General features: G+C 40.8%; 1 protein-coding gene across 2 annotated transcripts; it reads right to left on the bottom strand.

Moving 5' to 3' along the window:
• Positions 1 to 6,152: 6,152 nt before the first annotated feature.
• Positions 6,153 to 10,349, bottom strand: LOC141019906 (uncharacterized). Of its 2 annotated transcripts, none has more exons than XM_073494933.1 (3): positions 9,178 to 10,349; positions 6,815 to 6,900; positions 6,153 to 6,414 (listed from the first exon to the last, which is right to left on the bottom strand). In XM_073494933.1, exons 1-3 carry the CDS (start codon positions 10,259 to 10,261, stop codon positions 6,316 to 6,318), a joined length of 1,269 nt encoding a protein of 422 aa, XP_073351034.1. In that variant the 5' UTR covers positions 10,262 to 10,349; the 3' UTR covers positions 6,153 to 6,315. The 2 variants fall into 2 exon arrangements, with proteins under 2 accessions (XP_073351034.1, XP_073351033.1); XM_073494932.1 differs by having other exon boundaries at positions 6,153 to 6,417.
• Positions 10,350 to 11,079: the final 730 nt, after the last annotated feature.

Raw genomic sequence — 11,079 nt, forward strand, 5'->3', positions numbered from 1 at the left:
ATTTTTGTAACAGACCTAATTTCCTCCTCAACACTGAAAGCTCTGAGAGTGGTTATACTGTAGTCGTTCTCATGGGAGGCTTCCTTTTTTGGTTTAAGGATCTTCACTTTTATGTAACGCAGACCGCATCCTAATCCCAGTGGTGTTCCATACAGTGGATTGAAAGGATTTTTCAGGGAGTCATGCAAGAATACTGTCATTCCTTTAAATCCTAAAATAGAATGGGAGGCAGTTCAGCTGCAGCGAGCAGAGAGGCAAACCATGCAAAAAGGGCTTTGAACAATTGGCTGAAGGGGCTTAACCCAAAGTGAACTGCTCCGGATGCCCAAAGCCAACGGCCCAGGCCAGCAGCCAAGGGAAGGAGGAACAATTTAAAAGATCAGAATCTTGTTCAGGGAAAGGATTTGCCCCAGAGTGATCTCTGAAGTCTCTGCGCCCTGAGACCACCCTGCTCACCCATGATCCAACCATTCACCCTGAACAGCTACAGCAGCTTTGTATTTTCCTACATTTTTTTTTTCACAAATGACAATTATAAATTACAATTCAGGCAGATTTTGGACTTCAACAGATATAGTAAAGAATATGAGTTGGCAGGAAGTGTTTTATCAGGAAAAAAAAGAAAGAAAAAAAACCTCCTGCACACTGTCCACAAGATAACCTGATCAAGGTCTAAGTACCGAAACGTTGTTGTCATTAAACTCAATTTCAAGTGAAGTGGACAGTGTGCAGGAGATTTTGTCGGCCCTCGGTCTTCTCCTACGTACCTGCTGATCTCAAGGTGTGTAAAAGCTGTACTCTATGTAATAATTGTCCTCATCACTAACTCAGTACTTTCTGAAATCATCAATTACACTGTCATTGAAGCAGATTGTGGTTTACGAGCCGGCTACTTTTGGAAAGGCCAGAATTACAGAGTAGCTCGTGGCTATGCTGTCGTGGCCAAGTCATGAGGTTTCCCTCTGTAGGTTTAGTTTCTTTGGGTTTTTGATGTTTTTTTCATCATTTATTGGTTTTTGATGTCCACATCTTTTCCCCAGTAAGTTGAACCAAATGTTTCACATGTGGAAACGTTAATGCACAAGTGAAAAAGCCGATGAATGTGAAAGAAAACGTAAAGCGATAGAAAGCCAGTCTCTTATGGAAAATGTCCTGTTCACATGGGACATCATTTCATTTTTGCATGCTTAGATTATAGTTCACACTTTAAAATAGCCAGTTGCATTTGAAAATGCGTGAAAATGTGTAATTCACGTTCAAAGAAGCAGATTTGAATATTTTTATGTGGCATGTTTCGTTTCCAGAAGAAGTCATTCACATACTGTGAGGAAGGTTCTCAGTCATCCAGGCCACGGTAATTCTAAGTGCTATATCGTAGGCAACTGGACTTGTTTCATTCACATATAAATATACAGTATGTAATTCACATGTGAAAAAGTAAATTTCAGGTGTGTGAATCTTCATTCACATGGGAAAAAAGCCGACCACTTGTGAAAATGTCCAATTCACGGGTGACATTGTTTTCTTGTCACGTGTTAAATTTTGAGTTCACACGTAAAATAGCCAACAGCAGGTGAAAATATGCAATTCACATGGAAATTTCACATGTGACATTTTTGTAAGGGACATTACAGTTTCCACTGATAAGTTTAAATTACTGTTCTGTACTGAACAACTGTACTGCACAGAATCAATCAAGAATAAATGGATTTTGTAAGTGTTTTTTTTAAACCAAACCGAAATAAAAAAGAAGAATGTAATTAGAAATAATAAATCTGAAATAGCCCTGGTTATTCTGTAAAAGATATTGTGCAATAAATCCATATTTGAAGAGACTTTGAGGGGCAAATACGTGGAAGTACCAGTAAGGTGCGGTCAAGTCAAGTGACGGTATGATGTTGATGAACTCTTGCACAGCTCCTGTGACACCGACATTTTTTTGACCAGCTATACAAGGAAAATGCAGAACAATGGCTAAATGAAATTCCTGAAAAATGCAGCAGCGTAACCTAGACAGGTCTTAAAAATAGAAAACCAAGCAGGCAAGCAGACAAAGAGGAATTGAAGCCTTGTACCAAACACATTCATCATCTCATCATGCACGACTTCTTTATATTACTGTTGGCTGTTGTAATGTGTGATCATGGAATTAGACAACCGAGTTTTTCATTGTGCATAAGAAAAAGTGCCGGGAGGCGAGAAGAGGAGGAGGGGAGTGTGAAAGCGAATGGAAGGGTTTGTTGAGGACAATGCCTCAACTAAAGCAGGGCCATCTGAGGTCTGTTGAGTCTGGTCTTACCTCATGCTCCCACAACCTAATGTTTATTCATTCATTTCACTTCAGTAATTCAAGACGAAGCAGGGGCAAGATAAACACTCAGAGCATGTCTCTCTGGAGTGGACTGAGAAAATATGAGGAAATATGCACAGTTTCTGTTTAAACACGCGTAGGACAGTGTATTTCTTGAAATACTGCATTTGAGGGATTCCCAACCTTTTGTCTGACGGTCGTGTCAGATGGACTGAAGTCGCGCTTCATCAACACCACGATGCGTTCCAGATGTGTTCGTCTCAATTGATTTGAAACTGGATCATGTTAAACACGGCAGACTGTATCAAAGTGTGTATTGTTACAATATTTCTTCATACAATTTAACTGTCAACGTTCAGGTCATTTGTTAATACATTCTTAGCTAACTAGGCTTATTTCAACCATAATTAGCCGAGGCCTACTTTTATCTATTTGAAAAATGTATCCTCTACTTTTAGCTAATTCAATTATTTATCATTCAGCTATTTCACAACCATTTATTCTGTACTTTTAGCCAAGCTATTTATCCATTAGCCCACTAATAACTATTTTCTACAATTCATCTATTACTTTTAGCTAACAGTATCGACCGTTTATACCGTTTTAGCAAATTATTCTAGCAGTATAACAGCTGTCTAAAAGCTATATACCCATTATAGTTATGGACTATTGCAACCATTTATCCATTAGCCTACTTTTAGCTATAACTCTGTCAACAAATGTAACCGTTACTTTGAGCTAACCATTTCTTCTGTGCTTTTTGCTAACTTTCAGCCATTTATCCATTACTTTAGCAAACTCTTTAAAAACATTTAACAATACTTTAAGCTAACTCTTTCAACATTTACTTTAAGCTAAACATTCATTCTATACTTGTATCTAACTTTCAGCCATTTATCCATTACTTTTAGCAAACTATTTCAACCATTTATCCATTCCTTTTAACTATCAGGCTACAACTGTTCAATCTATTTTGCTATCTGTTGCATCTTCCCGGCTCACTTGCTTACTACACACTCTGATTTGCAGCATGTGTTGTTCAGGGGACTGAATACGTGGATTGAAAACAAACTAATCACATTTTCCCTACCATTTCGGAGTCTGCTACATCTTTCCCATTTCCTGTAGCGTTGGAGCTACATGTTTAGCCTTCCCCTGAGTGAGACCTTAGTAATGTATGAAGTATGTGGAAGGGTTTAATTTGGAGCTGAGTGAGAGTTCCTTGATGATGGTTCCTGACGGTAGGAAGTCGTGTGGGTGGAAAGAATGAGTCATCCATCATCTGTCCATTGCGTTAGGTTGCTGCTGCTGCTGGTGCAGAGCCGAATCTAGCCCCATCGCACGGCACTGAAGGAGCGGTGATGTCAGAGCTGTCGCTGTTCTATTCCCTCATCAGCTCCCACTCACAATGCTCCTGGTATTTGTGAACTCAGGGCAGGGTGGAATACAATAATAGCACTGAGTGGAGAGTACCGTCTTCATTTAGCCCCCTGTCAGTGTGTTGTTGGGCCTATTTTCTCATTTCTTGGTCAGCTGTCAACCTTTTTTAGCTTTTTTTCTGACTGGAAGCTTGCATAGTAAGGCTGCCAAAAGTTGGGGCTGAATGAAGAAATTAAAATGAGTATTTTTCTCAGAAATGTGGGAACATTATGTGTCCCTGAGTATCCACCCTCAACAGATTTGTTTCTTCCCCACGGACAAAGTTTTTTCCACTCCTGTTCTGCCTCAGTGTGTTTGTCAGAAAGAGTGTCCAGTGCTGGTGATTCAAGAGCGGTTTGAAATAGATAACATGCTTGTGAGATTCATCTCATTGACGTGTTGTTTGTGTTGTTACCAGAGCAGAGATTGTTTCTTTTATTAAGAACACCCAGCCTTAACGGAGCTCTGTACATGACAGCCCTCATGAATGACTCAGAGTGTGAGCCAAACATCTGAAGAAATGACCACCCACGTGCTTTTGCTGAAAATGACGCAGATGTTCTCTTAAGCAACTTTTATCTTCATCTCAATGTACAAAGAATTGATAATAAATGTAGCTGGTGGCTGTAGTTCTGTGAAGTAAGTGACTCATCATTGGAGAAATTACAAAGGTTACGTAACTGCTGTACTTTCTCAGCATATGTTTAATTCCTGCTTATGCGGTGACTTCTAGGTATTGTTGCTAATCCTTAACAGCAATTTGAACAAATCTTAATATGTGTAATATGTGTCTGGATAAAGTGATGTTACGTTACAGGTTCGTGTCAAAAGATCTAGGCTTTACTGTCCTGTTGGAGATATGTTTATATTTATTTTTTGTCATTTTATCTTACAATCTGCATGAAAACTTCAACTCTATTTATTCAGCTGTTTACATGGCGCTTCAAATACTTGCGTACTTTGGCTGAAAAGGGACTCTAATGGTCAGGATCATGTCATAAGACAAGTTGTCCCTCCAACACTCTCTTGATTATTAAGGCTATACCGCCCTCTTCTGGTACATGATGCAAAATCTTCACGTCCACACCGGAGAGATCATTTGTTTGAGTTATAATGTTTATATACAAGGACTAATTTAACAAAGCATTGAATTTCCTCTGTATGGAAAACAATCTGAAGAATCAAATGTAGTTTTTTTCATGATCACCAGCAAGCCTTTTTAATAAGATCATTAGTATTACCTAGATTTGTAACATATTGATTATTGTCTCCTCTTTGAGCCAGTTGTTTAAATAAAACCTGCAGAAACATGCAAAGTTGAAGAAGGAAAGTCTCTTTGGTTCACTCACAACTCACTGAAATCCGAGACATGGGGTTATCCAGCTGTCCAGTCCATTAGAGATTCAGCCATATCAATTTGAGGATGGATTCAAATAAAGCAAGACACCAGCAGGACATGTCAGCTTGTGAAAAATTCCATCAGAGCAATTTGAAACTTAAGGCAACTCTGACATTTTGGATCTGAATTAGAGATGTTTAAGGAAGCCATCTTAGAATGTCCTAACATCTGAAACCTTGGCCTGGCCTGCTGCTTGTGGGTTGGTGAGAAGTGCAGCCAATTAACACGGGGATATGTGAGCCAGGAAGGGCAGAGCGAAAGTCCATCCTCTGTTGGCAGAGTCGCCGGGGCCAACAGATGGTACTTACACTGAGGCTAAGCAGATTGCTTCTGTCAGTGGAGAATTAGAAACCAAACTCTCTCTAGTAGCCATGATCTCCGGTCAAGCAGGGGAGTTTTACTGATGGCTTCATTTACCATCGACTTCTTTTATTTAAGCATGACACAATATAGTCTTTGTAGTAATCAAAACAGGCTTTTCAGCTGCCACTTTGATTGACAATAAGTTAGTGATTGACCTCTAGAGGGCACCAAAACAGTGATTATATTTTTCATCTAGCCTGTGGAAAGTATACTGTAGCGCTCTTTCTACCATCACCAATAACCATTAGGCAGTAAACTTGTCTTTACTTGTCTTGAGATTATTTTTTAGGTTGACCAGCATCCTACATTCCCAATAATTCAATCTGAAAGTTCCTTTCACTACTCAATCCCTGCCCACTAGTCACCCATGCCTTTCAAACTCAACACTTCCAGTTTGTAACACAGACCTGACCTTTATGTGTAAAATCAGTGGAGTGCCCCTTTAATATCTCAACTGTGATTTCTGAAAGTAGTGCGGTACAAAAACGATAGAAAAATAGAAAAAGAAATAGCAGTGGGACCTCAGATTGTTGAACAGCAGTAGGTTTGGTTTACATTACCTAGCTGATAGAGACTGAAAGAGAAAAAAGAGACTGATCAAAGCCATACTTTTGCTTTATTTACCTGCTGATACAGCTAATGTTTAAAGATATCAAAAAAGGTATATTTGACATGGATACAAAGCAGAGTTAGAAGAGCCAGAAAGCATGTACGATTGAACTACCTCCAGGATTTTGATTATAGTGATTAATCTTGCACTTGTGTAGCTTTAGCATGGCAGATTATTCTATTTGAAGTGTTGAAGACATCGGGATGGAAAATATCAGTTCTTTTCCTTTGAAGGCTGCCCGTTGACCAGGCCGGCCTCCCAGCGCTGCCACAGAGGAGCCTTCTGTCTTCCAGCTCTGTGAACTTTGGACTCCTGCTGTGAGATAAGACAGAGCAAATAGCGGGATTTAGAGTGGGAGATTAGCTGCCTATTCTTGAGTTTGAGATCAATTTCAGAACCACTTGTACTAATCCAAGCTTTTGTCAAACAAATAGTATTGCTAATTATTCAAATCTAATGTCCCTTTTCAGCATTTTAGGATCCAGTCATGCAGGAAGATACCCCATGATACAGAAAGCCACATATACAGGACCATATTTGAAACTCATTTCTACATGACTTTTCTTCCTAATATGGCGAACCTCACCTTTAGTAGGCCTTCATAACAGTGCTTTCAAAACAATTCATAGCAATGATAATCCTGTAGTGTTTCCTTCACACTATGTTCTTGCCAGCTATTTAAGCTATTTAGTAATTACACCTGACACATCACCTGTGCCTGTTCAGGTTTCGCCTGGTCTTTTTTGGAGGGTGGCGGCCAAACCCGTTCCAGTTTCCCCCTGGACAGTCGTCTGTCATCTTGAAGGACAGGAAGAAGAAAGGAGCAGGTTAATATGAAGGGATTTGATTTCAAGCAGCAATTAAACCATTAAAGGCACTGACCCAAAGTGTTGTGTTATGACGACCTGGGAATGAGACTCGACAATCGCCTACTGCACCTTTAAACCACTGAGGATTTCACAAATTTAACAAGACTGAACCTCGTTTGTTTGTCTGCCCTAATGTAGGCAGCAAACCATAGCAGATCGGGCTAACTAGTTTACAACCCACAGTAGTAACAGCGGGAGCACTGCTTCCAAGGCCAGCCAAATTTCATGTGACATTACTTTGTGGGTTTTCAGATTATCTGTCTTTATTTCTCCATTGTGTGGGAGCTCTGTAGGCTGATGCTAGCGGCAGAGGTTAGTCCTCATCATAAATCCTTGCTTGTGTACGTACAAGATAAGATAAATGAGCGAGGAAAAAATGCTCACGTCAGCCTCCGACTTGTAGGCTTGTTACGAGTTGGAGATATCGATGATCATCTCCCACTTAATGATAAGAACTGCAGAAATGTCAGCAAACTGTCTGCAGAATGGCCACAAATGCTCCCCTGCTAAGAGTTACTTCAAAATAAAAACCAATATGAACAGTAATAGGCCTACCGTCAATTCTGCTAAAGCTTTACTCTAGTAGCTAATTTAGACAGGTTATTTGTTGTGATTTATTAGATTAGCACTCAGGCTAACCACCACCTGGGACATGTAGCTCTAACTTTATGATATCCTGTATGTAGCCATTTTCTCAGTCAGTTTGTAACATCAAAAAGTAAGCCGGAGAAAGAGTTTTCAAATGAGAAACCTCTTTTGTCAACTGAAATCAAGGACCTATAGTTTTGAAAATTAAACTTGAAGATATCACAAGGTTATACAGTCTCAGACAGTACAGGATTGTGTCAAGGCTGGTTAGGATAACACACTACAACTTATTTGACCTTAAGTCATTTCCTTCAGTTTAGCCAAGTCCCAGACATATTATATTAATGTCACATGTAGCTTCATCATCTTCACCTTGAGTCAACCTACACATCATTATCGAGCCGCTGTGGCTGAAAATATTAACATGGTGCTACATGATGACACACTCCCTGGCTGGATATGCTGTTTTGTCAGGCCCCCCAAGCTGTCCTGCTGTGCATGTGGGCAATAACAGCAGACATGAATAAAACATGCACTCAAGCTACTGTACATACTTTCAACAAGACATATCAACTGTCTGAAGTAATCTGTATTTACACAACACTATGACAGAACCAGAACTGCCCATGGCTCAAGCTGCGCTGCAGATAGTAGTCTTCATGTTGTCACTCAGCCCGCTGGCATCAGCTGACTCAGATCAGGGCGCTGCCAGAGTGATGTGCCCTTAACCGTCTGTGACAGGGCTGACACTAAGTTGTCGATAAGATTCCTTAGATAACACTATGTGATGGTAATGTAGAGAGGCATTCATTAAAGTGCTCAGACTGACTGTCAGAAGGCTGGGATGTGCAATGAATAAAGATCTAAATGACTCCCATCAGACATACTAGTATCTGATGCATCTCACCATCCTGATGGAAATAAACCATAAATATTTTAATATTTTCTACTTATGGTTTCTCAACATTGTCGGTAATATTCATCCAAATGATCAAATTAGGTTTCACTGAAATGTTCTTAATTTGGGAATTAAGAATAATGAATGTACAAATTAATGCAAAGTCACTCACAGAATACAAATACTCTGGAGGATCAAGTTTTCTGATCATCCACTAAAGTAAAAGTAGCAATGCAACAATGAAAAACACTCCCTTACAAGTAAAAGTCAGACATACATAAAATAGTATAAAAGTATAAAAGTGCAAAGATAACAAAAGTAAAAGTACAGTTATGCAAAATAATGGCCGATTTGAGTGTTATTTTACATATTCAAGAGATAAGAAGGGCACATGTGACATTTTGAGTGAAAATGAGTGATATATATCAAATGAAACTTCTTGATGAGTTCTTTCTTCTACAAAAGAGGCACATGTGAATTCTAATTGAATCCAGGGTTATTAATGAATAACCAAAACACTAAACACTATGAACTTTTTGGGGCTCAAAATGACAAATAATAATAATAATAAAATGTTTTTAAACATTTCAAAATATTGTTCTTTAAATATATTGTCATCCATGGATTTAAATATTCAAGACTGAATTTAATAAACAAAGTCAGGACAAAGTGTGGTCACCTTTGATACTCTTGATACTCACAGACACCGTGCAGACTAACCTTGTTCATGCGCTGATTTGAATCGTGACTTTTCTCCGTCTTCACTGTTCTGCCTGTTCTCTCCGTACAGAGTGCTTCTCTGTCTGCGCAGCTCCTCTTCTCTTTCTTTGGCCTCTCGGATGTCCTTCTCTACCTCGGGCTGCCGAGCCAGGGCTGGTCGCAGCTTGTAGAAGGGGTTTTGTTTGATGATGGGAGATCCTTGTATTGCGTTCACTTGCCTCGTCTCCATCTCAGACGCATCAGCGCTTATGGAGTCCATGCTTCTGTGCAGGCGCACATGCTTGTCTTGTTTGGGGTAGGGGAATAAACGTGTTTTGTCTCGAGAACCACCGGTTGGGCTCTTTGATCTTAAGTCTTCATGGATTCTAACTGCCTCAGAGGTTGATTTGTACAGCCTGAGGGAATGTGTTCTGGAAACGGGGTGACTTTTGAGTGAGAACATCTCCAGGCTACGTGTGCGCTCTAACACAGATGGGTAAACGTGACCTTTCCTCAGTAAGGTAGGGGATCTCCGGTACCTTGTTGGACCCTCTGGGTTATCCTGCTGGAAAGCCTCAAACAGTAGTTTTGTCTCCTTTAATTGACGGACTTCCCCTTTGCTGTACCCCCCTGGGATCTTCCCCTGGTTGACCAGCACCAGTTCTCTCTGAGTCTCCTGACTTATCTCCTTCTGCATCTTCTGCTCGGAGAACTGCCAGTCGCTGCGCTGACCTGGGCTGACTGTGGTGGCAAGCGGCTCAAGAGAGATATTGCTCTTAAAGGGAATCTCAAGCACATCTGGATCATCTGCAAGGTTGAAGAGACCACCGGCTTTCTGCAGGTTCTGCTTCTCCTGTGCTGCCTCATGGATCTGCTGGTCAATGGAGGTCTCAGAGGTTGAGAACTGGTGACAGGTGGAGGGAAAAGGAATTTCGGCAGAATACGCTTCATGGGTGTCATCAGAGTCACCTGCCTCTGTTCTGGCAGTCATGTCATGCTCAGGCTGTAGAGGCATTGCTGACGAGGACACCCTGGCTTTCGTTTCAGCGTCTTTGTTCTCATTCTTTTCATTGTTTTCCCTCTCCCATTCTCCCGTTAGGTTCATCTTTCCTCCCTCATCGTCAACAATGTGAGATCTACTCTCTCCCGTCTTATCTCCAACTGTCAGATCCCCTTCTGTTTCTGTCAGATCATCTTCTTCAGCCCCAAGTACACCACTTTCTTGGACAAGCTGATGGGAGTTATGAGGGCTCTCCGGTGAACATTCGTCCTGTCGTAGCTGCAGTTGTTGCAGACGCTGAAGAAGTTGCTCTCCTTGTTGGATTTCAATACTTATACTCCTGCGTCCATCTCCCTGCTCTCCTTTTGTAACCGTCTCTTCAGTGCCTTCAAAGATTGGGAGCTGGGGCACTTGTGTTTCTCCACTCTCTCTCCTCGCCCAGTTGTACTTTGTGAGGTTATAGTCCAAAGATCTGGTGTCAACATACTCTTCATTCTCTGTTGGGATCTCTGGTACCTGTGGTTGACTGGTTGTTGCCTCCATGTTGGTTGGGTTGTGTTTGCAGAGTTCTTGTGGCCCGCAGGACTCAAAATCTTCATCTCTCATACTGAGATCAGTCATTGTTGGGTCATTTGTCTCTTCACTGTCGCAGTCGATGTTTTGTGTCGTTAGTTTTGAATCTATCTCAGCAAGACCAAAAATGTGTCCGGATGTTGTTTCGTCTTCTTTGTTGTCAAAATGCATCTCATTTACCAAGTTTTCATCAATGCTTGAGGGTTCCTGTTTTGGATATTTGTCTTTCTCTGCTTCACTTTCCCTCAAGTTTTCCTGTCCTCCACTCACACTGACCTCTGGTTCCTCACTTGATTCTTGCTCTCTTGGATGGTGTCCTCCGGATGGATCATAACATGATTCCACCAGAC

This window comes from Pagrus major, chromosome 23, assembly GCF_040436345.1.
Source record: "Pagrus major chromosome 23, Pma_NU_1.0".
Lineage (NCBI taxonomy): Eukaryota > Metazoa > Chordata > Actinopteri > Spariformes > Sparidae > Pagrus > Pagrus major.